This window comes from Parambassis ranga, chromosome 2 (assembly GCF_900634625.1).
Source record: "Parambassis ranga chromosome 2, fParRan2.1, whole genome shotgun sequence".
Lineage (NCBI taxonomy): Eukaryota > Metazoa > Chordata > Actinopteri > Ambassidae > Parambassis > Parambassis ranga.
The window spans coordinates 3,236,418-3,262,938 of NC_041023.1; the positions used below are offsets into that span (position 1 = coordinate 3,236,418).

Below are 26,521 nucleotides of genomic sequence, written 5' to 3' on the forward strand. Positions count from 1 at the left end.
CGTGCTACAGTTTAGATTTTGGTGATAATGTGCAGCTGCTCTCTCTCTCAAGGTCTCATTTAGAACTGTGGATGCTCAGAAAGTGAAGGATTCCTCCTGAGCCTCTTCAGGATTTAGTTGCTTTAGTTCATTTTTGACTTGTTTTGTCAACAAGTTGAGTGAAATTCAGGTGTGACCACAGTTCCAGAGTTAACCTTAGAATCCCTCCTCCTGAGCTGATTGAGTTATTTAAAGTTTTGCAGGTTCTCGTAGATAATTACCCCTGCATCGGCCTGGAGAGCCAGCGCACTCGTCTCAGATATAGTTTTATTCAGAGCAGGTGCAGGCTGTTAAATCCACGGTGCACCTATCCAACTTCAAAACGCTGGCCCGGGCGCAGGAGAGGAGAGAGTCGGACTCATCTCGCTCTCCATTTGTTCTTTTTTTAAAACACACACACACTTGAATTAGAGCGTGTTAGAGTGTTGGGTCAGGCACAGTGCAGGGTCCCTGGAGCTGTTTAGCAGTTAAGTGGCCATAATGCATTTAGTGTAAAGTGAGGGTGGGGGGGAGGCTTAGCCACAGCTCTCTGCCTCATTCTTAGAAAGTGCTCAGAGGTGCTAATACCAGCTGGATTTATGGCGCTCATTCACAAACAGCTTGACTTGTGCTGCAGAGAGTCACGTTGAGTGTGCAGCTCTTCATCTTCCTCTTCCTCCTCTGTCACTTGTATGATTCATGTCTGTCTCTTCGTCCCTCATCCTCTCAGAGTAACAGTCTCCCAGCTCGCCTTCGCACTTTCATTTCCAGCCTCATTCGGAACGTAGCAGAGACTTAAATCTCTCTGCCTCTCTCTAATGTCTCTCGACGGCGCCTTACGAAACCAGCCGCCCCTCAAAGTTGCATGCTAGCTGTACTCGCCCTACATTTCTGAATACACACTGTCTACAATGAATGAGCAATCAGTTAGAGAGAGAGAGAGACAGAGACTGCAGTGCTTCACTATCCAGGGTGTGGAAGATGTCTGGAGATCCCACTCACCCTGCACTTACATGTGTGTGTGTGTGTGTGTGGGAGGGGGGAGCATTTTCACATAAGTTGTACATGTGTACATGGTTGATGACAGACAAACATGCACTGTCGCACAGACAACAAGTGCATGTGTGTATGTTTGCATGCTCAAAGAGGCTGTTTGGTTTGCACAATATACACAAAAGTGTGCACGTATACGTGTGTGTGCATGCACAGAACTAGGCGCAGTGAGTGTGTGTGTGTGCGCTTCAGTACACGTACAGCTTATGTAACGCCCAGGCATGTTATAACTTCACTGCGCCTGCTGCGTGTGTGTGTGTGTGTGTGCTTGCTTGTATGCGTGCACCCAGTTGTGTGTAGCTGGGCTAAGTGTAGCCGCTTGCCTGTGTGTGTATGCGTGTGTGTCTGTGTGTTTGTGTGACTGCATTGCCGCAACCAGCCGGCTCTGTATCATCATTGACCAAACTCGCCATCTGTGCCTGTAAGCTATAGAAACAGCATGTCGCACACTGCTATGCAGCAATCCACACACACTGTTAGTGTCTTATGAAATCGCAGCGGGATGCCACTGTGTCGTGTTGTGCGTGTTGCACAGGAGTGTGTTTTGTGTGTGTGCATCCATGCACACACACACAAAAGTTTTTTTTTTTGCGTCTGTTTGCATGTTGTCTTGTATTCTTCAGTGTATTACAGTCTGTACCTGTACCTGCTCCTACACAGGCACGCCTCATTGTGTACACACAGCACAGTGTGTGTGTGTGTATTTGTGTGTGTGTGTGCAGGGAGGCCCACAGTGTATATGGGTCACTCTCTTAGGAACCATAATCCCACGTTTGGACCAACTTACTCACTGGGGTTTCACTCTTCCTGTTTGGCCAAGCTGATGGCAACAAGCATAATGACCTCACCACAGCACTCGGTCATTGGCCTGCAGACCCCGGTCCTCTCAGCCAATCACACGCTGCTCTGGTGACGTATATGCCTCAGCGGTCCTTCTGATTGGCTGAGGAGGCGGGACTAAGGGATGCTGTGCTGTTTAGAGCTCCTCTGTTTAGCTGGGAGGGAGGAAGAGATAGTTTGTGAGAGGGATGGAGGAGAGAGAGAGAGAGAGAGAGAGAGAGAGAGAGAGAGAGCATGAGAATTTGGGAGTTGGTGTTCTTTGTGGCTCCTGTTGAAACTACACTCAACCTGTGGCTTACATGGATTACACTCCACTGACTGCACAGCACATACAGACACATGAGAGCTGAAGACGGAATATATGAAGCGTGTTTTTCACATTTCGCTCCTCTGTGTTGAATGACACTGGTTGTTTAGTCCATTAAAACATTGTGTTTTTATAAACACACACAGATTCTCTTTGTGTCTGTAGACGAATGACGGAGGGATGATCTAGAAGAAACGATGACAGACAGGCAGACAGAGGAGGAGAGAAAGCTTTCATTCCCGTCCTGCGTGCCTGTATAAAGTCGCAGACATACCCACACAGCGGCTCCATTGGCCGCCGCAGCCTCGCTCTCCTAACAGCTGTTCTGTGTTTTCCCACACTGTGATTGGCCGCGCTGCGCCGTCCATCAATTTTACTTTGACACGCAGCGCCGCCTCTTCTCCCCATATGCGTCATCCTATTGGCTACTGTACCCGTTCGTGCTTCCCTATTGGCTGCGCGGACTGGTTGTCAAGGCTTTGGGGGCTTCATTCACCATTTTGCGACTGTAGTGTAGAATGTACAGGGCAGTAGTTTTTCCTCCTTTTAAGTTGCTTTGCCGGAGAAACATGAACGGCCGCTAACCGGCAGCTGCGGACGTCTGGCCTCCCTGCCCTATTTTACCCGGCGGACTCTTAACAGAGAAACTACCCGGGAGGGGGGTGTGCTACTGACATTAGCTCCGGTGAGTACAAGCAGCCTTTACAAATCTCCTCCTGCAGCACTGCAGTGAAGCTTGTTGTGCTTTTTTTGTGCCGAGGTGCTAACGTTGTTCATGTTTACTGTGGCTATAAACAGTGTTAGCATTTTTAGCTGATCAGCACAGTTTCCGATATATCTGGGTGGCCTGCGGAGAGTAGTTGGGAGGGCGGAACGGTTGTGTTCTTGTGCGAAAAAAAAGGGAGCGGTGCGGCGAGACATGAAGTGAGCTTGAAACTTTTCCACTAGAAATAAATTCAACGCCATAACTGCCTCTGGACTTTCCCACAACAACTCTGCATTTTCACTGCGCTGTGTGAAACTCCTCGGCCTGTCAGCCCTCCTCCTCCTCCTCCTCATAGATTTTCTTCCTCTTTTTCATGAATCAACGTGGCTGTGAGGATTGATGTGTTTTCGAGGGGGGCCTATATGTGTGTGTGTGTGTGTGTGTGTTTTCCCCCCGTGGACTAGTTTGTGCCACTGTATTGACAGCCTCGTAATGCAAATGACGACGTGGGTCATCCCAAAGTTACCCCGGCAGCTTTAGCTGTGCGTTCCGACCACTGTCACTCTCGGATGGGCCGAGCACACGGACTTTGTGCGCTAGTTTTTTTTTTTGGTGTGTTGTTGTGTTGATAAAAGTTAGCGTCTTCATCTGTTTGGGACATTTCACACCGCTGTGCAGCCCGGGGAATATGAGCCGTGTACCGTGTCATGAAGGGTCAATATGCCCGTTAAACCGGTTATTTCCCGGTTACAGGGAGCAGTGAGGATTTCCAAGCGGCCTTGTGTGTGTGTGTGTGTGTGTGTGTGTGTGTGTGTGTGTGTAGTTTGAGGCCTGGTCGCTACACACGCCACGGCCTGCAGTGTTGTGGAGTAAAACTGGTAGTAATCGCGGTACTACGAGGGCTTGACATGGTACTATATCCAGGTAAACCCGAGGCGACGACGTCACCGTGCTTTCAGGCTTTTCTACATGACGTTTACATCTGTTATGATGATGAGTATTTATGTATTTATACGTCCTGACGTGGGTATAATACAGCTCTGTAGTAATCCTGTTATAAACTTCAAAGAGCTTAATCATTCATAAATATAATACGCAGCTTAATAATAATAATAATAATAAATAAATAAAAACATAAAATAATCTAGCATCACTGAGGGTGAATGTAAAACTTGTAAAACACATGACACCGTGTTGGATTATCGTGGGAAAATGATGGCACGGGTGACAGATTACGTGTGAGGGCCTCTGCATGTTTTTTCATACATCAGCTGCACATTGCTTCCAATGTGACCCACATTTTCCAAAACTAAGTGATGCAGCACTTGATGTTTTTCTTCACCTGATGTGACTCGATCCTGCCCACAGCCATGTTTACTATGTATTTGTGTCGCCTAATAAACGGTTGTAAATGCTGCTTTGCAAATAAAATATGGTTGTACTTGTTCCACTGCACTTTATGTAAACCTGGACATGAAACATAGGACACACACACACACACACACACATGCCTGCCTGCCTCGGCTCCCATATGGGCTCCCTCGCTCCACATTTCACAGAGGGGAGTGTGTGTTGCGTCAGTTTGCCTTTAAGCTGTTATCATAAGGCCCATGACTCTGACACCAGCTGTTGTACACAGTGCACTACTGAGTAAACACATGTAGCATACCTCTATCGTGACCAAGTAAGGCCTGCTGCCAAATTATTTTATGGTGGCTGCTCCACGCTTGTCTGTCCTAAACAGGGATTTACATAGAGCACAAAGATGGCTCTGAGCCCTCTGTGTGTGTGTGTGTGTGCACTATCAACTATCATCACATAGATGTTTGCTGTGTGTGTGTGTGGCCTTGAGACAGGCGGCAGTCATCTCTGAAAATGGATTTCTCTCTTGCCGATATGATGTGGCAGATATTAAAAGGACCTGAATGAACGCAAGCCTTCACAGACAAACAGTAAGGCAGCAAAAAGGGACTAGAGAGACAGGCAGACAGTGGAGAAAGAGACTAGTGGGAGGAAAACAGGGACAGACATGTAAGTTAACAGACAGACAAACAGTCAGTGACAAGTAGACATGCCCAGTGGTGGTTGACAGACGTCAAGACAGAGCATTTTGACAGCTGGAGCGAGAAATTACCAAAAGACGACAGGGCATATAAGGACTCTTTGATTCTCCTTCTTATGCTCGTGTTGTTAACATCTCTCTCTGGCTCTGTGGAGACTTGTAGGATGTAAGGCGGCACTCGCAGCAGCTTGGACATGAGGCAAGCAAACAAACCAGATGAACGACAACACTCTTCCCCCCCCCCCTGTTCAACAAGTCAAGTCAAATCAATGTGTTTTACTCTCTAAATGGAGGCCTGGCTGTGAATGAGTCCGGTGTGGAATAGGAGATATTCTGAATGACTCTAACATGGCTAAGAGCGATAACTGAATGGCTCTGGTGTGGAATAACAATTATTCTGAACAACTCTGCTGCTTTTCTGGATGACTGCAGCACAAAATGAGCGTATGGACAAAGTGGAGGTAGAGAAACAGAGAGATGAGAGGTAAAAATAATCAATATCAGAGAAGGAGAATGCAGGCAGGGGATAAGAATGAGTGTAATAGTAGCTAAGAGAGAGAGAGAGAGAGAGAGAGAGGGAGGAATAAAGTAACGGGAAGTTAGGTAATGGTCTTCCACAGGAAATGGAGTTTGTAGGGGCGGATTGACTCTGCTTTGAAATACATAGATAAAGGTCGCCAGAGAGAGAGAGAGAGAGAGAGAGACAGAGGGAGAGAGAGAGAGGGTTTCAGTATGTGAGCGAAGAAGGAATTCCCCCGCCTCTACTGCCCCGGCCAAGAAGTAGTGTGTGTGTGTGAGAGTGAGTGAGTACATGCAGGAAGGCTTGTCTGGGCAAATTGCAAACTGCTCCTCACTATTTCCATGCTGTGTTGTAAGCCTGTATTGTGTTTACCCTACAATATGGTCTCCTGTTTTCAATATGTACCTGGTATGGATGCAGGCCTTGTGTAATGTGAGTAGAAACTGTTATGTAATGAATAAATGTGTAATGAATTTGTAAATGAGTCATATTTATTACTACTGTAGTATGACGGTGCGTTGTTTAGCAGGGAATGCATGTCTTACATTTAATGTTCATTTTTCTTTATTTTTTTCATCATGCTTTCAGTCACAAGATCTCACTTTGATGTTTTTATAGGTGTTTGATTTTGATTCAATCAGACACTTTTCTTCGCAAAGCCAGCTATCTTGTGCAGTGATTAGGCTTTGTGCATGTCTGAATGTGTTTGCCACATGAGTAACTCACACTCTTTTTCTTGCAGAGTCTCTGGAATAAGGTGGGCAAGTGCCGAAGTCGCGCAACCAAGACAAGACAGGATGAGAGAGAGAGGCCCCGGCGGAGGAAGAAAATAGAGAGAAAGGAAAGGAGGGGAAAGCAGAAAAAACAAGGCAGAGCAAGAGAGGAACGCCAAGGAGAATCTCTGGGATAAATAAATAAAAAGAGTTGTTTGGAGAAAAGGCAAACTAGATGAAAAGATGAAGCCCATAAAAAAGCAGGGCCGACGCTCTCCTCCCTCCACCCGAGCCAAAGGAGGTAAGCGTCGCGGAGTGGGTGATGCCCCAGAAGGAGGAGAGAAGAGAGACTCAGATGAAAACAGAGACAGAAGCAGATCTCCACCGAACCGAACTCCTTCCTCATCTTTTTCTTCTAATTCACACTCAGATTCCTCTCAGGGTGATCCAATGAGAGCGCGGGACCCTTCGGAGGGGGAGGGGCTTCACAGAGAAGGGCTTTTAGAGGTATCGATGATGGATTCTGGAAAATTGTTGACATCCTCTGACGACAGATCAGGGAGATCAGTGGTGAGCGGTGGCAGCCACTGTGATAGTGGTGGTAGCAGCGGCAGTAACAGTACTACACCAAGCGCCAACAACAGTCCAAACCCTGCCTCCAGCCGAAAAACAGCCACCTTCAAGGCCCGCGTTCCCAAGAAGAAGTACACATCTGAACACTGCTTGTCTACTACTGCTGGTAACCATAGCAACCCTGCATCCTGTACACCTCCTCATCTTTCTGTGAGCAGTGGGGTCCTCAGCCAGGGGTCAGCGGGTCCTGGAATTGACATCAGCATCTCACATTCTGATGGCAACAGTCAGAGTCGGAGCGCAATGGATGAATTCCACAGCAGAACAGCTGGCAGGGAGGGGCCGCAGGACTCTCCAGGACCCCCTACCCTGTCGTTTGGAGGGGACAGGGAAAGGCCAGGAGGAGGTGAAGGGCTCGCAGAAGCAGAGCGAGTGTCCCCCAGCCCCTTGCCCCGCTGTTCCTCAACAGACACCGCCAGTGAGCACTCAGCTGACCTGGAGGTGGTTGGCGACACACAGATGTCTGCACATACAACACCCAGTCTCCCCGATGCACTGTCTGATGCCCTGGCCAAAGGGTTAAAGAATCAGCGCATACTTGCACGCCAAATAAGGAGAAAAAGTGACGATGAGGGAGGAGGGGAGTGGAGGAATGAAAGGGGGACCATAGACTTGGTCTTCCGGGCTGGAGTGGTCCGTAAGGTCAGCGGTGAATTTGGAAGCCTGGAAGTGCAGCTGAATGGGGAGAAGACACTGTGTCGTTACCCGTATCGACATGACAGCCCCGCAGGTGTGGTGGACATTATCTTAGATGCCCCGCCTCCTGGTGTCCATCAAATACCTATAGGCACCCGTGTCTGTGTACCATTTGGCAATGACGAGGGCAGTGAGGGCCAGTGGCAGTGGTACAGAGAAGGTGTGGTGACCCAGGTAGACACACATCCTGCTGTGGCCAACTGCTACCGTGTCCTGCTGTCAGAGGAAAGGCATCACTCTGTGGACGAGGAAGAAGACGGCAGAAATGCTCCTCAGGCTGTTTGGGTCTCCCGACAAACACTCCGGCTTCTTGTGCCACCATGGGACCTGGATTTGCCCTCCAGTGGTGGGCGTGAGGGAGAAGATGGGATCAGAGACAAGGACAGAGAGCGGGAGGAAAGGGAAGAGATGGATGTGGAGCAGGAGGTGTGTCGTTTGAGTTTGAGGGGAATGACCCCTAACATGGGTTCAGTATTGGGGAGAGGATTGCCCTTCACAGGAATGATACCTGTTTCCTCCACATCAGACCACAACATTACCTCTCCGGTCACTCCAGCATCAGTCCTCAGCCTGGCCCCTGTCCGAGAGTGGGAAATTGAGAAAGACTTGGAGAGGGAGAGGGACCTCCAGAGAAAACAGGAAAGAGAGAGGGAAAGAGAGCGAGAAAGGGAGAACAGTGTGAAGCAACAGCAGCAACAACAGCAGCAACACCACCCATATATGCCACTCACCCCTGAGGAAGACATGGAGGTGTCCCACTTTAACATGGTCCCAATGGGGGCAATCATACCTGGGACCAAAACAATGGCAGTTCCCCAACATCGCCACATTGTCTCCAAGCCCCCACCTGGCTACCTCAATACCCATCTGTCTGTGGTGCGGGGCATCGGGATTCCCTCGGCCCACCTGGCATTGAACCCCCACCCACCTCCTTCACCTGTCCTGTTAGGCCTTGACCCAGCAACTGCTGCTGCTGCTGCAGCTGGAGCTGTCATCAGCACCCCTCAGGTCCCCCCTCTCCCTCCCATCTCCTCATCCACTACATCCTCCTCCAGAGTAGAGAAGGCCTCTTCTGCAAGTGGTGGTGGGTCCGGATCAGGTTCAACATCCTCCTCCTCTTCACGGTCCCGCACTCCTCTGACAGCTGCCCAGCAAAAATACAAAAAGGGAGATGTGGTCTGTACGCCAACAGGTATCCGTAAAAAGTTCAACGGAAAGCAGTGGAGGCGGCTTTGCTCCCGGGAGGGTTGCTCCAAGGAGTCCCAGCGACGAGGTTACTGCTCCAGACATCTCTCAATGAGGACCAAGGAGATGGAAGCGAGTGGAGGGGGGCGGGAACGAGGAGGAGCCAGCAGCACAGGGACCCTGACGCCGTCTGACCTACGGCTGGGTGGTGGGAGAGCCAGCTCAGAGTTTGACTGGGATGATACGTCACGGGAAAGCAGTGAGGCTAGCAGCCGTGGGGGAGACTCTCGCCCCCGCCTCGTACTTCCCTCACTTCTACCCCAGGACCTCTCTCGTTTTGACTTTGACGAGTGTGAGGCAGCAACCATGCTGGTGTCCCTGGGGGGCTCCCGTTCTGGCACACCCTCATTCTCTCCCATCTCCAACCAGTCACCCTTCTCCCCCACCCCGTCACCTTCACCCTCTCCACTTTTCGGCTTCCGCCCTGCCAACTTCAGCCCCATTACTGCTCCAGCCTCACTAACTCCACGGCGCAATCGACAATTTAGCGGCACTAAGATGAGCACACCAGGTGCAGAGAGAGAGCGCCACCTGTCAGGGATTGTGCCCACTTTTCAGACCAACCTCACTTTTACAGTCCCCATGAGCCCCAACAAGAGGAAGCCTGAGACCCACCCACCACCCCCACTGCCTGCAGTCCAGGACTACCAGACCAAACCTGAGCAACAGCAGCTAGTGGGCGTAGGTGGCGGGGTGGTGGGAGACCCAACACTGGGCCACAGCACTGCCGCCTTCAGAGTCCTCTCCCCCCAGAGTCAGCCCACAACCCCGTCCTCACTTTCCTTTCCTCGTCCCCGTAGTGCCACCAGCAGACCACCATCCTCTGCAGCCTCCACGCCTCCACCCATGCTGGTCTCTCCCACGCCTCCTTCTCCACTGCCCCAGGAACCCTCCCCACGCCGCATCGTGCCCCTCCGTGACTCACCAGTTATCGTCCGCAACCCAGATGTCCCTCTGGCCAAGTTCTCTGATGGCCCTCTTGGAAGAAGAGAGAGAAGCAGGTCAAGGGAGCACAGCCAGCCCCAACACACAGCTCTCCCGGGGCTGCAGGCCCCCGTCCCCATCAACGGGGCCACCACCAACGGTGCAGCTCTTCTCCGCAACCCCACATCCACACTTGTCCTGGTCACCTCCAGTTCGGTAAGCAAGTCATTAATCAATGTTTTGGTGATTTATTACATACAACACAGAGATTGTCCCTGTGGATTATATATTATCTTGTCGTCTGTCTCCTGCACTAGTAATAACATATCAGAGCTGCACTATAGCAACGGTTCTAGATAAGAAATGCAGCTAAATTTGCATTTTGTAAATTTTGTGCACATGCTAGCATGGAGCTGTGTTAAAATTCTAGCTAATACTATATGTATATACATATATGGTGTCTTTTCCCAGTCCTTGACTCCAGCCCCAGCAGGCCACGCTGCCCTCTCTAGCCCCTCTACCCCAGGGTCGATGTCTACTTCTTCGGCCTCAGTTTTATCCTCGTCTGGTTCTGGAGGCAGAGAAAGGGAGAGGAAACCTGAGGGACACCAGGATGCCTCCGGAGGGGCCCTGCCACAGCCAGTAGCCTGTCATCCCACACCAACTGCCCTGCTGCCGCTCATACTGCCAGCCGAGTCGCCTCACCCGGCGCCACGCAAGCAAATCATCATGGGACGCCCAGGGACCGGTAAGAAATGAGAGGGGTGGGGAAATGGGAGATGGCTGTGACTGTTGACCTTTGTTCTCATCACATACAAAGTCTGCTGGAGCCGCAGGTCTGCCATACATTAAAGTAAGAAGGGATGTGCAGGCTGTATCTTGTGCACTCTAGCCTAGTGCTTCTCGCTTTTATTATCTCTCTAGGGTTACAGCAGAGTGCCACGGCCGTGACTCACAAACATTTTACTATTGTTTGCCGTCAGTGGAAGAAACTTCCAGTTGCACTTGTTCTTTGAGAGACGGCGCAGTAGACACAGAGAGAAAGTAACTACATTGATGTGCATTAAACAGAGAGGCATTTTAGTCAATTTCAAGTCTTACATCCAGATTTTAATTCTGTCCTATGGATGAGCCGTAAATGTAAAAGTTATAATAAGATGTGGTTGTCTTTAGTGCTTAATTCAGAGGATGAAAACGTGTGTTTTTCAGATGTCCTTTATTGTGTGTTATTATGGCTTTTAATTTTTTTCACACCTGTTTTGATCATAGCTTTTATAGCATGCGCAAATCTAGAAAGCAATGCCATCGAGTTTGTCGGTAATTCATCTGTGACCTCCTGTTCCATCAGAAGCTGCAGACTAGTTTATATATATCGTCCAAATAGCAGTCAGGTGGTGGGATGTAAGAAAATTGGCCACTGAGAAATAGAGGTGTCTGAGTTCACCATATATTGTATGCTTGTTTCCATGCCAACTTTGTGATATTTCAGCATGAGCGAGCTCAGAAGTGTTATTTAGAATGCATGAATAACGTAGATGGTTTCCATTTTAAATGTGCAATTTCTCATTTTGTGTCATTTTGCTGCAGCACTTAGTAAATCTGAAAACCAGAAGTGGTTTAAATGTGAAGCATTTTGTCTTGTTGTTTAGATACAGATTGATATTACTCAGTTTTAAAGGGTGATTCCGACATTTGACAGAACATGTGGAGGACAATATGCACGGCAGGGTTGAGCAGCTACTGTGAGCAGAAATGACAACACCAGCAGATTTGCTTAATGAAGATCTTTGGAGTCATAATTTAAATATTTTATAGGCCCTTTTTGATCAAATGATAATATCTTGTTATGTTTTAGACGATAAAGATGACTTTAAAGTGAAACCATTTTTTTCTGAGGTGTGAATATCAAAAGCTTTGATAAATCAGTCGCTCAGGCAACCACCCAGACCTGCTGCTCGCTGTGTGTGTAATTTATGACTCAGTGCGTGTAGTGTCAGTTATTGTGAGCACTTGTGTGAGTGGTGTGCAGGGGGGGGGGGGTGTCACCCTTTTTAAGTGCACGCATGTGTGCATGTGTGTTAGAGAGATAAGGGGTGTTTCACTGAAACTTTAAAAGGGCAAGAATATTGACATGTCTAGACATGCAGGAGTACAGAGAGCAACAAGGACGTTCACCTCCTCCACACACACACACACTCACACACACTCACACACTCATCTCAGTGTTCCAGACAATCAACAATCTCAGACAGGGCATTAAGGGCAGGTCCAGCGTGATGTGAATGTGTTTCATTGCTCTCAGCAGAAAAAGGGAGTAATCGTATTGCTGGCGTGTTGTCATGGATACACTGTTTCCACCGGTAGAATTAGTGCAGTAAAGCGTTCAGGCCTGAGCTGATTACCGGCGCGCACTTTTCTTTCGCTCTCCCTCTCACATCCCTCGCACTGCCGATAACTACCACCTGCCTCTGTAGCATAACGTTTCCTCTGCCATACATTTTTAAAAACACCTAGAGCCACAAGCGGGCTCAGAAACAAACACAGGCAGAAGGCAGTGCAGGCCCCACGGCGGAGATCTCTCCTAAATATAGCCCAGCTCAAGCGCAGCTGCATTAGCATCAGAAGTTTTATTACTGCTCTCTTCAGTGGTTCATCTGCAGCCTTCGGTGATGAAGGGGGGGAGCCCAGGCCATCTTGTTACATAGATCAGGGACTGTTTTATTGGTGTCATAGGACAGGTGAATGTGTATAGTATAGTTTTCAGACCTTAAGCTTGACAACAGCTGTTGAGCAGGTGTTTCTTTATCACCGCTGCGGCTCTCTAGTCATCACTGTCAGCGCTTCAAGTAAACCAGTAGAGACAGATGGATCTCTGAGGAGTGATATTTTTCACAACTCACCACTATCACTACTCCCCTGGAATATTCATGCCTCGCTTCTTCAGGGTGTCAGCAGGTCCTTTAAAGTTATATCCGAGCTCAGTTTATTTAGCAAGGTAAAAAAAAAAAATGGCTGGCACATCAGTTAATCCGTCCCGCTTTCTAACTTCCACCATTTTTTTAAGCACTCAGCTCATTCTGAAGTCCGTTTTTCATAACAAATAATCAGTTGCACATTTTAAGAAGGCTCAGTTCTTTCCTAAAACAGCCATGGCTATTTTCAGCAGCAGATTAATACACATTTGGTGCTGTAGTGAGTATTTATGGCAGCAGGATGAGGCATGATGGATTGACTCAAAATAGACTACTGTGTTTTCGCTGTTAAATTCAGCATCAGCTCCAAGTGTAAGAGCTGCTGCGCTGACATGGTCGCACAAAGAGGAAATCAACAAGTTTGTATTATTAACAATAACAGTACTTTCCCTGGCATTTCCCACTTGAAAAGAAAGCAGCTTCTGGTGTGTAAAGCATTTGAATAAGCTTCACTTCCTCAGCTGAAGTTCCTCATGCTAACAGCAGTGTAAACTATCACTAAGTAGTAAGAAGTACAAAGGTCTGAGTGCAGTGATAGTAGGCATGTGACATCAGAATTTTAATCAGTTGTTAAACAGTGTGTGTGTGTGTTAGTGTGTGTTTCACCAACAATGGCTGCAGGACATTCAGGATGTATTTTCCCACATGTCCAGCTCAGCAGTATCTGGATCTCCATTTCAGATGAGCCATAACTGGCTAATGGTTAGCTATATATAGAGCATGTTAATACTTTATTATACAATTATTAATAGAAACTAGACATTTCAGTGCTGCGGTAGTATGGAGTTCGGTTTATTTCCATCAAGTCGGTGAAATACTGCAGTCAGAGGAGGAGCTGTTTATAACTCAAGTCTAGTGAGGCTTGCATCTTTATCACATCAATACACCACACAATCACAAGCCGAATGAACCATGAAAGAGGAAAACCATGAAGTATTTCACAGAGAAAGCAGTGAGGCTGGCTGTAGTTGTGGTTGGAGTCACCAGTGGGGTTTGTGAAAGTTCTGGCAGCAACAGTAGTGATAAATAATAACGTGCCTCATATGTGTTAACATGCTGGTTTTTAGTAGGTTTACATTTTACTGCTGCAGTAGCTTTAAACACATATTATTGTCTTTGGAGTAATTAGCCAAATGACTGGAGGAATGGCCTTATTGTGGCCGTAAATAAAAAGGATCAGAGGCCAATGACTTGTACTGAAGTCACAGACCAATAGTCTGCACTATATTGAAGTTTTGCATGATAACTAAAAACTCAAAGTCCTTCTGGATGTTTACTGGTACATTCATGTATTCCTTTGACCTAATTCCAGAGAACAATAAGCCTTTCCTGTAGTACATTTGTAGTGTTGAAGGATTGCCATTTGGCTCCTCTTCACATGACCCAATACTGATGTTTATATATATAAATACATATACAAAACAATAACATCCCTACTGTATATATATATCATTTTGCCTGATGTGACTGAGAATGATAGCAGGAATCATGGAGATTAATGCACAAATTGTGCTAATGTGCTACTCAGAATTTCTCTCTGTGGCTTAAAACGGTTCAGAGCCTGAAGCTCAGCAGCAGCGTGGCAGCAGTCTAGACAGCGAGTAGTCTGCAGACTGGAATCTGTGTGGATAAAATAACAGGTTCTCTCATCACATCATATCTCATCATCCCTCATTATCCCGAGGACTTGGTCTGTATGTGCTGCAGAACAGGTGACTGAATACACAACTCCATTCATGGTGTTCAGGCCGAGGCCGTTTCTGTGTAAGTGCAGTTTTTAGTAGAGCTCATCATTGGCTGATGGTCACACAGGACTTCACATGCTGCCAGAGGGCAGAGCGCTACCTTCTGTCGACAGTCCGTGATACTGAGATGGATAAACATGATGACATTTCACTTTTTTTTTCTCTCCCTCTCTCTTTCTTCTATCTTCCCACAGTTTGGACCAATGTGGAGCCTCGCTCGGTGCCAGTGTTCCCTTGGCATTCGCTCGTCCCTTTCCTGGAGCCCAGCCAATCAGCAGCGGCTGCCCAGCCTTCTGATGGCCAACAGCTTGTCAATCAGAGCAAAGGTAGCAGATGACATCGAGAAGGTTTACCAAGGACAGGGGCACAGGAGACTAAACATACATACACACATATATATACAACATATATACAACAGTATTAAAGAGAAGTATTTCACACAATAATCGGAACAGGAAACGTCATGCAGCGTTCTCAAATGTCGCCTGCCAAAAGCACTTGAGCACAAACCAGCAGCCAAGTCAGTGTTTCCCAAAACAGTTGCAACAGAATTGCAAATCACCACAGTGTGTGTTCACACCAATATTATTCCAGTAACATTGATGATAACACTATTTATTGACTCAAGTGCTAAAATTTATTCACAGACTAATTCTGGCTGCTGGTGTGGATAGTCAGTGATGCTGATTTGCTGCGCAGAGCCCTTTTTTTTCATGTTTCTGACATAAATAAAATGCTCAGTCATTTATTAAAGCATGGCTGACCACGACCAAAACCAAACACTGTGAATGAATAAGTATTTCTTTCACAGTCTTCTGGATGAGCCAGCAAAAGTTCAAATGGAGATGAAACATCGCACTAAATGTTTTGTTGACTAGATTCAATGACACAATGCTGCTGTAATGTTGATATTTAATTACTAAACCCTTGAGGGAAGAGTTCCTTTTAAATGTGGCTTCATCTTCGAATGACATGAAGTATTTTTTTTACTACTGCAAACAGAGATGTAGTCAGAACTTGTCACACCTCCCACATTCAGTTGGCCAGAATTCCTGCCGCCAACAAGCTGTATGCAGGGTAGCCCTGTGTTTACACATATGGCAGCGCTACTTACTTTCATAAAGCTTTTTTATTTTTATTATTTTCAACCTGGAACACACACAGTAAATGTTTTTTTTTTTTGGTTTTTCAGAACCTCGGTGCGGTGTGGCTCTGGTGAGTGATGAGCGGACGGGCCCTCCGGACCTGGAGAGGGGATCGCCGTCATGCCCTGCCCCGAACAATGACAATCCTCCTCCAGACAGGGGCGGGGCGGACAGCGAGACAGAGAGCGACACAGATGACCCGTAAGTATATGTATTTATTCCTCAGAGAAAAAACAGAAGCACAAGAAACATTTTCATTTACATTCAGGTGTTCAGAGTTCTGACCACGCTGTGAAACAAGGCCAGTCCTCCATTCAGGCACAAGCAGCAGCCAGACAACTGTTGATCCAGTTTAGATCTTGTTTAAATGCAAGAGCAGTAATTCAAGAATGAATGTATTTTCCTGGTTAGTCTCTTCAGTGCACACAGGATGTTTTATTACAACATTGTGTTGTTTACTGCCAGATGTATACATATCATAACTTTTCCAGTGTTCTATTTAAAACCTGTCGTCTCAGTTTGAGCACATACTTCATACATTATGTTCATTTCCTCTCTGAGACTCTCAGTATGACTCATTAGGCAGCAGGTAGTAAGTGTAGATCATATTAGGCGCATTTGGTGTAGCTAGTTTGAATCACAAGCCTTAAAATTCTCAAGGACGCTACGCTCCAAACAGGTGTGCTGAAATCCACCGTTGCCAGCAGAACTTTAAAAGAAACCAACTTTTTTTTTTCTCCTAGCAGCATCTCTGTGTGTGTCTGGCAGCAGTTGTATAGTCTCTTCTTGTTCATTCCTCTCAGTCGCTGCATCTGGCTGGGTTATTGCTCTTTCAGAGTGACTCAGACAGGCTGTGTTTCTGTCTGGCTGGTAGTGTGGTTATGAATGTTTCAGGGTCACTGGGCTCACAAAGGCCCGCCGTTGCTAAAAGAAATGCATCAGCAGTATCTTAATGTGACAGTGGTTACACCTGTTATCTGCCTGCATCTCAGTGGAGAGACTAATGGCGTTAGCACAAACAATTTCGACACATTTAAAAAGATTTGGTTCTCCTCTGCCACAGAAACTGACAGATAGTAGTATCAACCCACATGGACCCTAATTGTACTCAGTAATTTCTGGTATTTTAAAAGCCTATGTCAAACAAAACTATACTGAACAGTCTCATTTTTATGAAATATTTTAATCCAGTGTTCTTTCAGGTGCTTTAACACAACCGTATTTCAACACATTTGTGGCGACATTGATTTGCTTTTTTTTTTATTTGCTCTGTGTCTGGTTAGATTTTCCTGGAAAAATCCAGTGACTCACAGGAAGAGTGCAATTTAGTAGTAGTAGAAACAGACATTTCCGTAGATTCAACTGGATAAATACAGAGCAGTTAGCGAGCTTACTGATAAAGATCTGAAGAGATAAAGAAAACCGCATCAACTCAATTTAAGAAAATGGAAAAAGAAGAAAAGAGGGAAGCATCGTTCTGGTTGACTGCTGTATGATCTTTGGCCTCTATGCTGCTTTTATCATTTAAAAACACTCCGTGTAGACTTGACTAAATGGAACTTTCTCATCCAGCCAAAAGTGTAAAACACAGTCTTTTACATTATTTCCACATGACTCTCCTGATGGCCCTCACACTATGGAATCTCCCTTGCTTTCCCAGCTTAGCTGGACTTAGTTTCACTTTTCTTTGTGAAGGTTTTCCCCGGGTGTAGCCAATGATCCATCTCCTTCCACCGGACCCATCAAGAGACGCACACAGTCCCTCAGTGCCCTGCCCAAGGAAGGAGACAGGAAGGTCAGTTCATACAGGACAAAAGAAGATTACTTACTGAAACACATCACTGATTTACCTCACCGTAAATTCTACCCGTTCTCAAACAGAGGGAGAAGGACCACATCCGCCGTCCCATGAATGCTTTTATGATCTTCAGCAAACGCCACCGAGCCCTTGTGCACCAGCGACATCCCAACCAGGACAACCGCACAGTCAGCAAGATCCTGGGGGAGTGGTGGTATGCTCTGGGGCCCAATGAGAAGCAGCAGTACCATGATCTGGCCTTCCAGGTAAACACACTCTTTGAAAGGCGTATATTATCCTCATTATCAGAATATCTTATTTCTGTACTTTAGTGATAAAAACAACTGAGCTGAGCCAAAAGTTATATACCTCGTGCCTCCACAGGTGAAGGAGGCCCACTTTAGAGCTCACCCAGACTGGAAGTGGTGCAACAAGGACCGCAGAAAGTCTCTGTCAGAGGGCCGTGGGACCCCAAAGGAGCCCCGGGAGAGGAGCATGTCAGAGAGCATAGGTGTGTTTGATCTAAGCAAAAGTACAAAAAAAGACTACATCAGTCAATAGTCTCTGTGTGTTGCTTTTACACATTACTTTGATTTTTATCACACTGCTGATGCAGAATTTATTTATTTATTATTTATATTTATATTCGACTCCATGCCATCTTGAAATCTTTGTTGGGATCTGTATGTCCCCCTCAGGGATGAATAAAGGAATTCTGATTCTGAAACAATGAGCTGCACCCTCCTAGATGGTCAGCATTATGAGGCAGTGTTTTTTATTGATCTTGTAATGTTTTTATTTTTGCTCAGAGCCTTTCATCTCTTTTCTCCAGATGCCCACTTGGAGTCTCAGGTGCTGGAAGGGAAGGGAGGAGGCTCGGTATGGCCGGGGGTGTCGGAGCGTCGAGGAGGGCAGCAGTCCCGTCCTCGAGCCTTTTCCCATAGTGCTGTGCACACCCTGGAGCAGAGGGAGAGGGAACAGGACCAGGAGAAGGTAGGTGGTTGTTAATCTGCAGCTCCAAGGCAGCACACAAACACTGATCATTAGTTACCACCAAGTATGGCATAGATCTGTTATTGCAAAGGCTATTATTCTATAAGTAACAGTATAATAGAGTCTTGCATACAAAATATACAAAAATTAATCCAAAATGGATCAAAGAGCACAAAGAAACAACTTGTGACAACAGGCTATGTTCAAAAAAGAAAAAGAAAAAAATCCTGGTATTTGTAGTGGCAAGTGTTGTTATGCGCCTGTGTGCATGCAGACCGCAGAGCATTTTGATTAAACTCTACAACTGAAAGAACAGTGAAAAACCGTTTAATGGACTCACTTGGTTCTTTGTGTGCGGGCTTTGGTTGTTACTGAAAACCCAGCGAAAGCTCTGAGGGAGCAACTTCAAAGGTTTCACTTTCTACTTTTCTAGTGCCTTTGAAGGTACAAGACTGTAGTGTTTGCTTCTTCGCTCCTAATCACAGAGGAGCAACCCTGCATGTGAGCTCTTTTGTTTGAAGGCATTCTCTTGAATGCTCTGAGCCATATACTATATATGTGTGCATGCTTAAATAACAGCTGCTAGCTATTCTGCGCTGTATTTTTTTTTTCAGTTCGTAGGTTATGCTGTAAGAATATATTTATTAAGTGTCTTTTTTCCACCTACTCTCTCAGGAGGATGGAGCATGTTTGTTTCGCAGCAGGCCGCAGCCTCCGTCACTATACCAAGGAGGTGCCAGTGAAGATGTGACCAGTGATGAAGAGCGCATGGTAATCTGTGAAGAAGAAGGAGATGATGATGTCATGGGTGAGTGAGATGAGTGAGCGCTCATGAGTTTTGTAACTGCGGTTTCAGTTCCTATATCGGTCAGCGTGTCTTTGAAAAAGACCCTGAACCTTCTGACTCAGACTGAGCACGTCAGCAAAAACACCATAAAGAATACAGCTGTGTCATCTTGTTAGCCACAGCCCCTGGCGGTTAATTACTAGTGTTAGAGTATAGCACCAACAATAGCACATAATTTGCAATGTGATGGTGATGCTGGCAGTTTGCAGGAAGCCTTTCAGAAGCATTTTGTCCAGGCGTCATTACTGAGCAGCTGGAAGTGTGTGTGTGTGTTTTGTACCTTTTTCTAAAATCATCGGATATTTCTTCCTCAGAGGATTCCTGTCCTGAAGGCTCCATCGACCTCAAGTGCAAAGAAAGAGTGACAGACAGTGACGAGGACGAACCAGATGGGCAGGTGAGGGTAGGCATGTCTCCCTCTGGATTCATAGTGTACAGACAAACAATTTACGATTATCTAAATAATGACTAAATAATGAATAATGTTGTTGGTTTTAGTTTTTATCAATCCCATGTTTTTGCCAGAGTTAGAGAACCTTTCGTAGAAGAACTTTCTTGCTTTGATCTCCGTGCCTCTCTCTTCCCTTCAGCATGGCTTCCAGCCAGTGGCTCGCTCCTCTCTGCCCTCCTCTTCTCCCTCCATCCCTCAGTCAGACTCCTCCTCAGTTAGAGGGAACGGGGGAGGGGGAGGTGGTGCTGAAGATGGGTCTGAGAAGAAGAGAAGTAAAGGCATGAATGAAGGAGACCAAGGGCGTGAGGATGGGTCCAGGAGAGAGGAAACAGCAGCAGGTGGAGGAGAAGAAAGTGGAGGAGGTGGGCACAGCGTCTCCTCTCTGTCCATCACGGGCCCAGGATCCGTCACCCAGGCTCCTCACACTTTGGCCCAGCAGGGTTTGACCCAGGTCCTCGGAGGTGTCCGCATGGCTCCCACTGTGGTCACTAACGTGGTGCGCCCCATCGCCAGCACGCCTATTCCTATCGCCAGCAAGCCAGTGGAAGGAGCCATCACACTCAGCTCCCTGCCGCAGGACAAAAAAGCCACGCTCCTGATTGGAGGAGGGGGATCTCAGCAGCTGCCAATCACCGCAGGGGGTGGGTACCTGTCATCCTCCTCCCCAGGTCCAGTCAGTGTTACCCCTGTTGGAGGCAGCAGCCTGGTCACTAACCTAGTTCTGGGAGGGTCCTTTCCCACTGCCCAGCCAGTGCAGCTCCTGACCCCCCAACCCCTGCAGGCACACACCCAAACACCCTTACCTGTCCTCCAGCCCCAGCTCCACCCCTCTGCTGCCACCTGCTCTCTCACAGCTCCCGCCTGCTCTAAGCCGCTGGCGCAGGTCCAGTACGTCCTGCCCGCCGAGAGCCCCTCCTCCCCTCAACTCACTCACCAGCAAATCCTCTCCCTGTCCAACAGTGCCGCCGTGGCCAATGGCGTGCACTCAGGGGTGGGAATCAGAGTCAGCCCCGGGACTAGAGGTGAGACGGAGAGCAACAATTGGCTGAGAGAAAAAAAGCAAATACACAGTTTCCTCTTAGTGTTCACTGGTCGCCAGAATGTTTTTCTTTCATTTTGTTTTTCCCTTCACTTGATTGGCTTAGATTAACAGGAGATAAATGATTGACACAAGAGACATAATTGACATGAGTGCCCACCGCCCACCCATGCCTTAATCATGCTGTCTTTATAAGAGTCAGTTGCAATAGGATATTATTCCACCTTGTTGGAGCGAGGAATTTCACTTCTACCAGTAGCTGAAATGTTCTTTCCTTCTCAGTGTGTCTCCACCCACCATCACTCCTGTACTGTCTTCACCTCCCCTCTTTTGACTCCATTCATCTGTTCCTCATACTGAGTGATTTAATTCTCTCACTCTCTCTCCCTCTCTCTCTCTCTCTCTCTGTCTCGCTCCTTCTCACTCATTAGTCCAAACCCAGTCGCCAGTCTTGCAGAACAAGATGTTGGTTCCCATGGCAACAGTGAGAACAGGGTCTACTCCTCCTCATCCTTCCATTTCCCTGGTGGCTCCGCCTCTTCCTGTACAGAACGGCCCCGCAACAGGAAACAAGGTAAGAATATCAATGCAGCAACTAAAACAAGTGTCAGCAGCACCAAAGATAAACAGACGCCACCCTGTTTCCTGACAGCTGACAGGGTGATTACATTCACCAGAGCACAGGCAACAACAAAAAGACACAAGTCATTTACTTAGAGAACAACACAGACAACACGAGTTCTGCCAAACTATTTTTATAGACCTCACTCTTTATATATCTGATAATCAATATTAAATTAAAGTGTTTTTTCTACTGAATATATTTGACCTTAAAATAAATAAATAAACATAATTCCCTGTGTGTCTGTTTTCAGATCATCCAGATCGCTCCGATGCCTGTGGTGCAGACCAACGTTCACCCTACCGGCGCTGCAACAGTACATCCTGGGAGCCCCTTTCCTGTTTCCGTGGCAACAGTGATGGCTCCCGGTGCTGCGCCCCCACAGACCGTTCTCCTGACCTCCCCACCCACCAGGTCACTAACACAAGTCCAACACCTGAAAGACAGAAACATATGCATCAGCCACTGGGATAGTTGAGTTCAACGACATTTTAAGATGTTGTGAGGATTTAATTTTTAGCTAGGTTGTAACATGACTCAGTCTGCAAGACTGGCTTAAAAGCCTACAGGCAATGTAAACTATGACAGTGTTAGCACACGATGCATTCAAAGACATTTGCTGTTTTAAAAGTTTCAACATTTCTTCAGGTATTTCTATAACTATTAGTGTATCATTATCAATATTTTCTATCTAAATTCAGGATCACCTATGTCCAGTCTGGACCTGGAGTTACCACAGCAACGCCCCAGCAGGGTCCCCAGCCTTCAGGCCCGGCGTATCTCCCTTCACCTCTGGCCACTCTGGGCTTCACTGCTATCACCCCATCTGGACAAGCCCTGGTTCAGCCCATTGTTGGCCAGCCACCACTGCTAGCCCCAGCACCACCACTGAGCTGTCAATCACAGACATCTCCGGGTCAGACAGCAGCAGCAACTGGGCGTCAGGTAAAGAGAAGTAACTGTACAGCCTTAAAATTAAGAAAAAAAAATGAACGGTTTCTGGTCATAAAGGAAATGTGGACAGAAACATGGCCGTCCTTTCTGTTCCTATTTCCTTCAAAAGAGATCTGCTGACAGAGGGCACTACTTTACAAACATACACATGCATGTAATTAATATATACATCTTTTTTTAGTTTCAGTTTTGTTTAAGCTTAAGCTGTCAGCAGTTTATCTCTTTGCAGATTTAATTTTAAACATTTTAACAGTTTAATATGAGATCATTAAACCTCAGCAAAGGTCTTGTGCAATAAAGATTGCACAAAAAATGCTTTTTTGCACTTTCACTTCACTTTTCTGCATAATTCCTGTATTGCGTTACCTTGTTATTACATCTTCATCCACATGAGCCCATGTTGTCAAAGACATCCTCCATTTTTAAAACAAACAGAGGCAGTGTCAGCAAAGAATCATCCATCCAGGCAGCAGAAATTACAAACACACACCAGGGTGTATTTTAGCAGCCTTGAATCTGCTTCTTGACGTCTTGTTTTCTTCCTCAGGTACTAACTGCCATTTACCCTGCACAAACCGTTGCACTGGCCACCGGAGTGGTGTCAGTCACAGCTGTGCCACCGTCAGTGGCAGCTCCAGCCCAGGATGCGATGAATCCTTCCTCTCCACTGGCAGCAGGAGTGCAGGGTTCAGCCGTACCGACCCCTCAGCCCGGAGTCGGAGTGGAGGTGGAGGTGAAACAGGAGAGCCAGCTGGACAGCGAGGGTGAAGAAAGAGCTCAGGGAGTGTCGAGCTGCACCACCAGCTCCTTGTTGACCACCTGTGCAAGCAGTGGAACGACGGGTAATGCTGTACTGGTTATGCAGAATCAGTTTGCTTTTAAAATATAGTGAAGCAGAGCTGCAGGATTACTGCTGTTGCTGTAATGTGCTTTTCAACAACTTTCAACTTTTGTATTAACATTTGAAATGATCTTTCTGTTCCAGTAAAAAAGGAGGACATCATTGTGCACATCAAAGAAGAAAATGTGAGAGATGGGCACTGCAGAGAGACACGAAGTGACACAGATGAAGAACAAGAGCGAGTTATGAAGGAGTACAGTGAGAAGAAGAGAGGCAGAGAGATGGAGAGAGAGGACCACGGCAGCAAAGAGGTAGAGAAACTGGATGTCTGTCTGAATATTCACCAGGGCCACGGTGAAACTCCGATAACACTACACTCTCTCCTCAGGCTGGACAACGTTCCCCGGCTCCTCCACCCTCAGGTTTGGACCCCCCTCCCCCTCCCGTTGCAGAACCCCCCTCATCCTCAAAGAAGACAAAGTTTCGACCGCCGCCGCTCAAAAAGACGCCCGACTCTCATGACAAGTAAGTACTATTAGCTAAAAAGAGATGAATTCCCACATTTTAAATAAGCATGTGTGTGAGAGAGAATGCAGGAAAACCTTTCATTAAAATCCAGAGCTGTCCTTTGTGTTCGGACTCTCAGAATGAATGCAGAGCAAACTAAAACAAGGCCTGCCAGGTCCTTCTGGCATTCTTGTCATTGTAAAAACAAAAAAACAACATTTTTAACAGTTTACACATTCTCAAGCAGAGAGAGCTCATACAACAGTAGCTCATCTTGTGTAATTTTGGCATTAATCAGCTTGACGATGAGCTGTAGCACCCTGCACAGTGCTTCATTTGTTGACTTTATTTCTAACACTCTTTTTTTGAGCATAGTGGCATGTAGCACTAAAAGTGCATCACTGCCAAACCTCCAACTTCATAAAATGATGGTGGAAACTCTGTTTACTGAATGTGAGTGGGCAGAGTGCTCACCCTTGATATTCTTTATTTAGACAGCAGGAAAGCGGTGGGGAAGCCACAGAGACGCCCAGGCAGAGCTCAGCCTGAAGGGTAGAGAAATGTGAAGAAATCCAGAGGCCGTCCCTTGATATTTAAACCTACTAGACTGAAGACTGATGTGGCCTCTGTGTTTTGTGTGTGCAGGGTTTTGTCTGAGACATACTTTGAGGAGCGTTTTGCCGAGCTTCCAGAATTTAACCCAGAGGAGGTCCTTCCCTCGCCCACTCTGCAGAGTCTGGCCACCTCACCAAGAGCCATCCTGGGAAGCTACCGCAAGAAGAGACGCAACTCCACAGGTGAGGCATCCGATACCATAAAATCATCCTTTACCTTTTATCTCTCACCACGGTATATTCATACTATTTAAGAATTGGTTTATTCTCCTTATTATCTCCACCTGCCTGTCTCCCTGCAGATCTTGAGTTGACAGCAGAAGACCCCACCTCCCCAAGGAGAAAGACTCGTCGGCTGTCCAGCTGCAGCTCCGAACCCAACACCCCCAAGAGTGCAGCCAAGTGTGAGGGAGACATCTTTACCTTCGACAGACCAGGTATGCCTGGCACGACAGCTGCACCAGATGCATGCGTGTTAAAAGACCTCCGATGCACCTCTCTCTCTCTCTCTCTCTCCAACAAGGTCCAGAAGCTGAGGTTCCTATGGGAGACTTGGACAGGGTTCACTACTCTTCTCTGCGCAGAACACTAGACCAGCGTCGGGCCCTGGTCATGCAGCTGTTTCAGGAACATGGGTTTTTTCCCTCAGGTAAGCTGGAGTGTGAATTTTTGCAAGCTCCCTAAAAGCACAAGTTTTATATATTAAAGACTAAAATCTTCTCAACTTCAAAAATTATTCCTGCTTGAAATTAAAGGGAATTTGAATTTTGCACCTTTGCAATATTTCACAGTATCACACAAATGTTAATGCAGATAAAAGACGTTACGTGGGTTATTTTCTAACACATTCTTCATAAATGAATCATTGTTGTCTGTATGTGAAGCAAACTTCTCAGTAAAAATGTGTGACAAAAGAACTTTGCAGCTTTGTTATCCTTAAAGGACATCACACAGGATGTATAATCCTTCATGTGATCTTGTATTCACTCTCCACAGCCCAGGCCACAGCTGCCTTTCAGGCACGCTACTCAGACACTTTCCCCACCAAGCTGTGCCTGCAGCTGAAGATCCGTGAAGTTCGTCAGAAGATCATGCAGACGGCCACGCCTGGAACCTTCGAGCCAGGAATATCCGCTGAAGTCAGCCCCGCCCTGCCCCATAGCTCCTCTTTCAATCAATCAGCTCGGGAGGATGGAGGGGCGGAGCAGCAAGGCGACAAAGGCCGGAGCCCAGAGGAGTCAAAAAGCGAGGGATCGTAAGCTGGAGGAGGAAGATGAAGCAAAACCAAGGAAAGAATAGAAGAGGAAGAGAGAGGGGAGTGTGTGAACCAGCGGGATTTGTTCTACTGGCACTAATCTCCACCAGACCTGGGCAGAAATATGGAACATGGTCACAAATATTCAAACTATTCAAGGTGCGCTTGGATCGTCTCATCAAACCTTTAAAAAAAAGCCTCAAACGTGGTCGAATCACATGCAAGTCATGAGTCAAGTGCTTCTTGTAGTTTTGTTTTTCCTTCTTCGTTTTCCATCAATCTGAATATTTTTGGTTTTGCCCAGGTCTGCTCTCAGCACATTTGTACAGTAGTTTGTAGTTTGACACACAAACTCTGTGGTACACACTCTCTATTTCTCTGGCACACGCACACACACACACACACACACAAACCAACCCTGGTGCATATGTAATCTCCAGCATGCACATGATCCCACAAACACACGCACACACACACATGCACACACACTCACCAAATCAGACTGTTACTCTTGGTTGGCAGTCCCCAGGAGCCGCTACCAAGGACCATGACACACAAAGGCACTTTGTCACTTATTGTGCAGATGCAGTTTGCTGTTGCCACCCAGCCAGCCCTCAGATGCCATTGACTTGACCTCCTTCTCGCCCCTTCCACTCCTCAGCACAGTGGTCGGGACGCAAACACAACCCCAACGACCTCCACTGATTTTCCACAGCCCCTCGATGCTGCAAGACAGACAGCACACACACACATACAGTACACGCACACACCAACATGGACACATCTGTGCAGTGTGAGCACTTGTACACCAGTCGACTCTGGTCTGACAAAGCCATCGGCCTGCACAGTTTCTAGTGATTGTAGTGAAAAGCAGGAAATCTATTCGCTCCTGGTAAACGAGAAGGCAGGAGCTGGGATGTAGTGTGACCAATCTTTGCACCTTCAGTTATTGCCATTATGAAAGACTGAGTCCTCACTGGCGGGAGACGATTTTATATATATATATATATATATATATATA

General features: G+C 46.9%; 1 protein-coding gene across 4 annotated transcripts; it reads left to right on the forward strand.

Moving 5' to 3' along the window:
• Positions 1–2,721: 2,721 nt before the first annotated feature.
• On the forward strand, positions 2,722–26,521 carry cica (capicua transcriptional repressor a). Of its 4 annotated transcripts, none has more exons than XM_028421392.1 (22): positions 2,722–2,903; positions 6,249–9,933; positions 10,189–10,465; positions 14,629–14,760; positions 15,627–15,780; positions 17,275–17,374; positions 17,461–17,643; positions 17,762–17,888; positions 18,210–18,370; positions 19,046–19,178; positions 19,532–19,620; positions 19,808–20,690; positions 21,139–21,281; positions 21,583–21,743; positions 22,031–22,274; positions 22,831–23,125; positions 23,269–23,435; positions 23,513–23,649; positions 24,277–24,428; positions 24,548–24,682; positions 24,769–24,894; positions 25,242–26,521. In XM_028421392.1, the coding sequence occupies exons 2-22, from the start codon at positions 6,463–6,465 to the stop codon at positions 25,502–25,504; spliced, it is 7,533 nt and encodes a 2,510-aa protein (XP_028277193.1). In that variant the 5' UTR covers positions 2,722–2,903; positions 6,249–6,462; the 3' UTR covers positions 25,505–26,521. The 4 variants fall into 4 exon arrangements, with proteins under 4 accessions (XP_028277193.1, XP_028277219.1, XP_028277210.1 ...); XM_028421418.1 differs by having other exon boundaries at positions 19,808–20,309; XM_028421409.1 differs by having other exon boundaries at positions 19,532–19,614.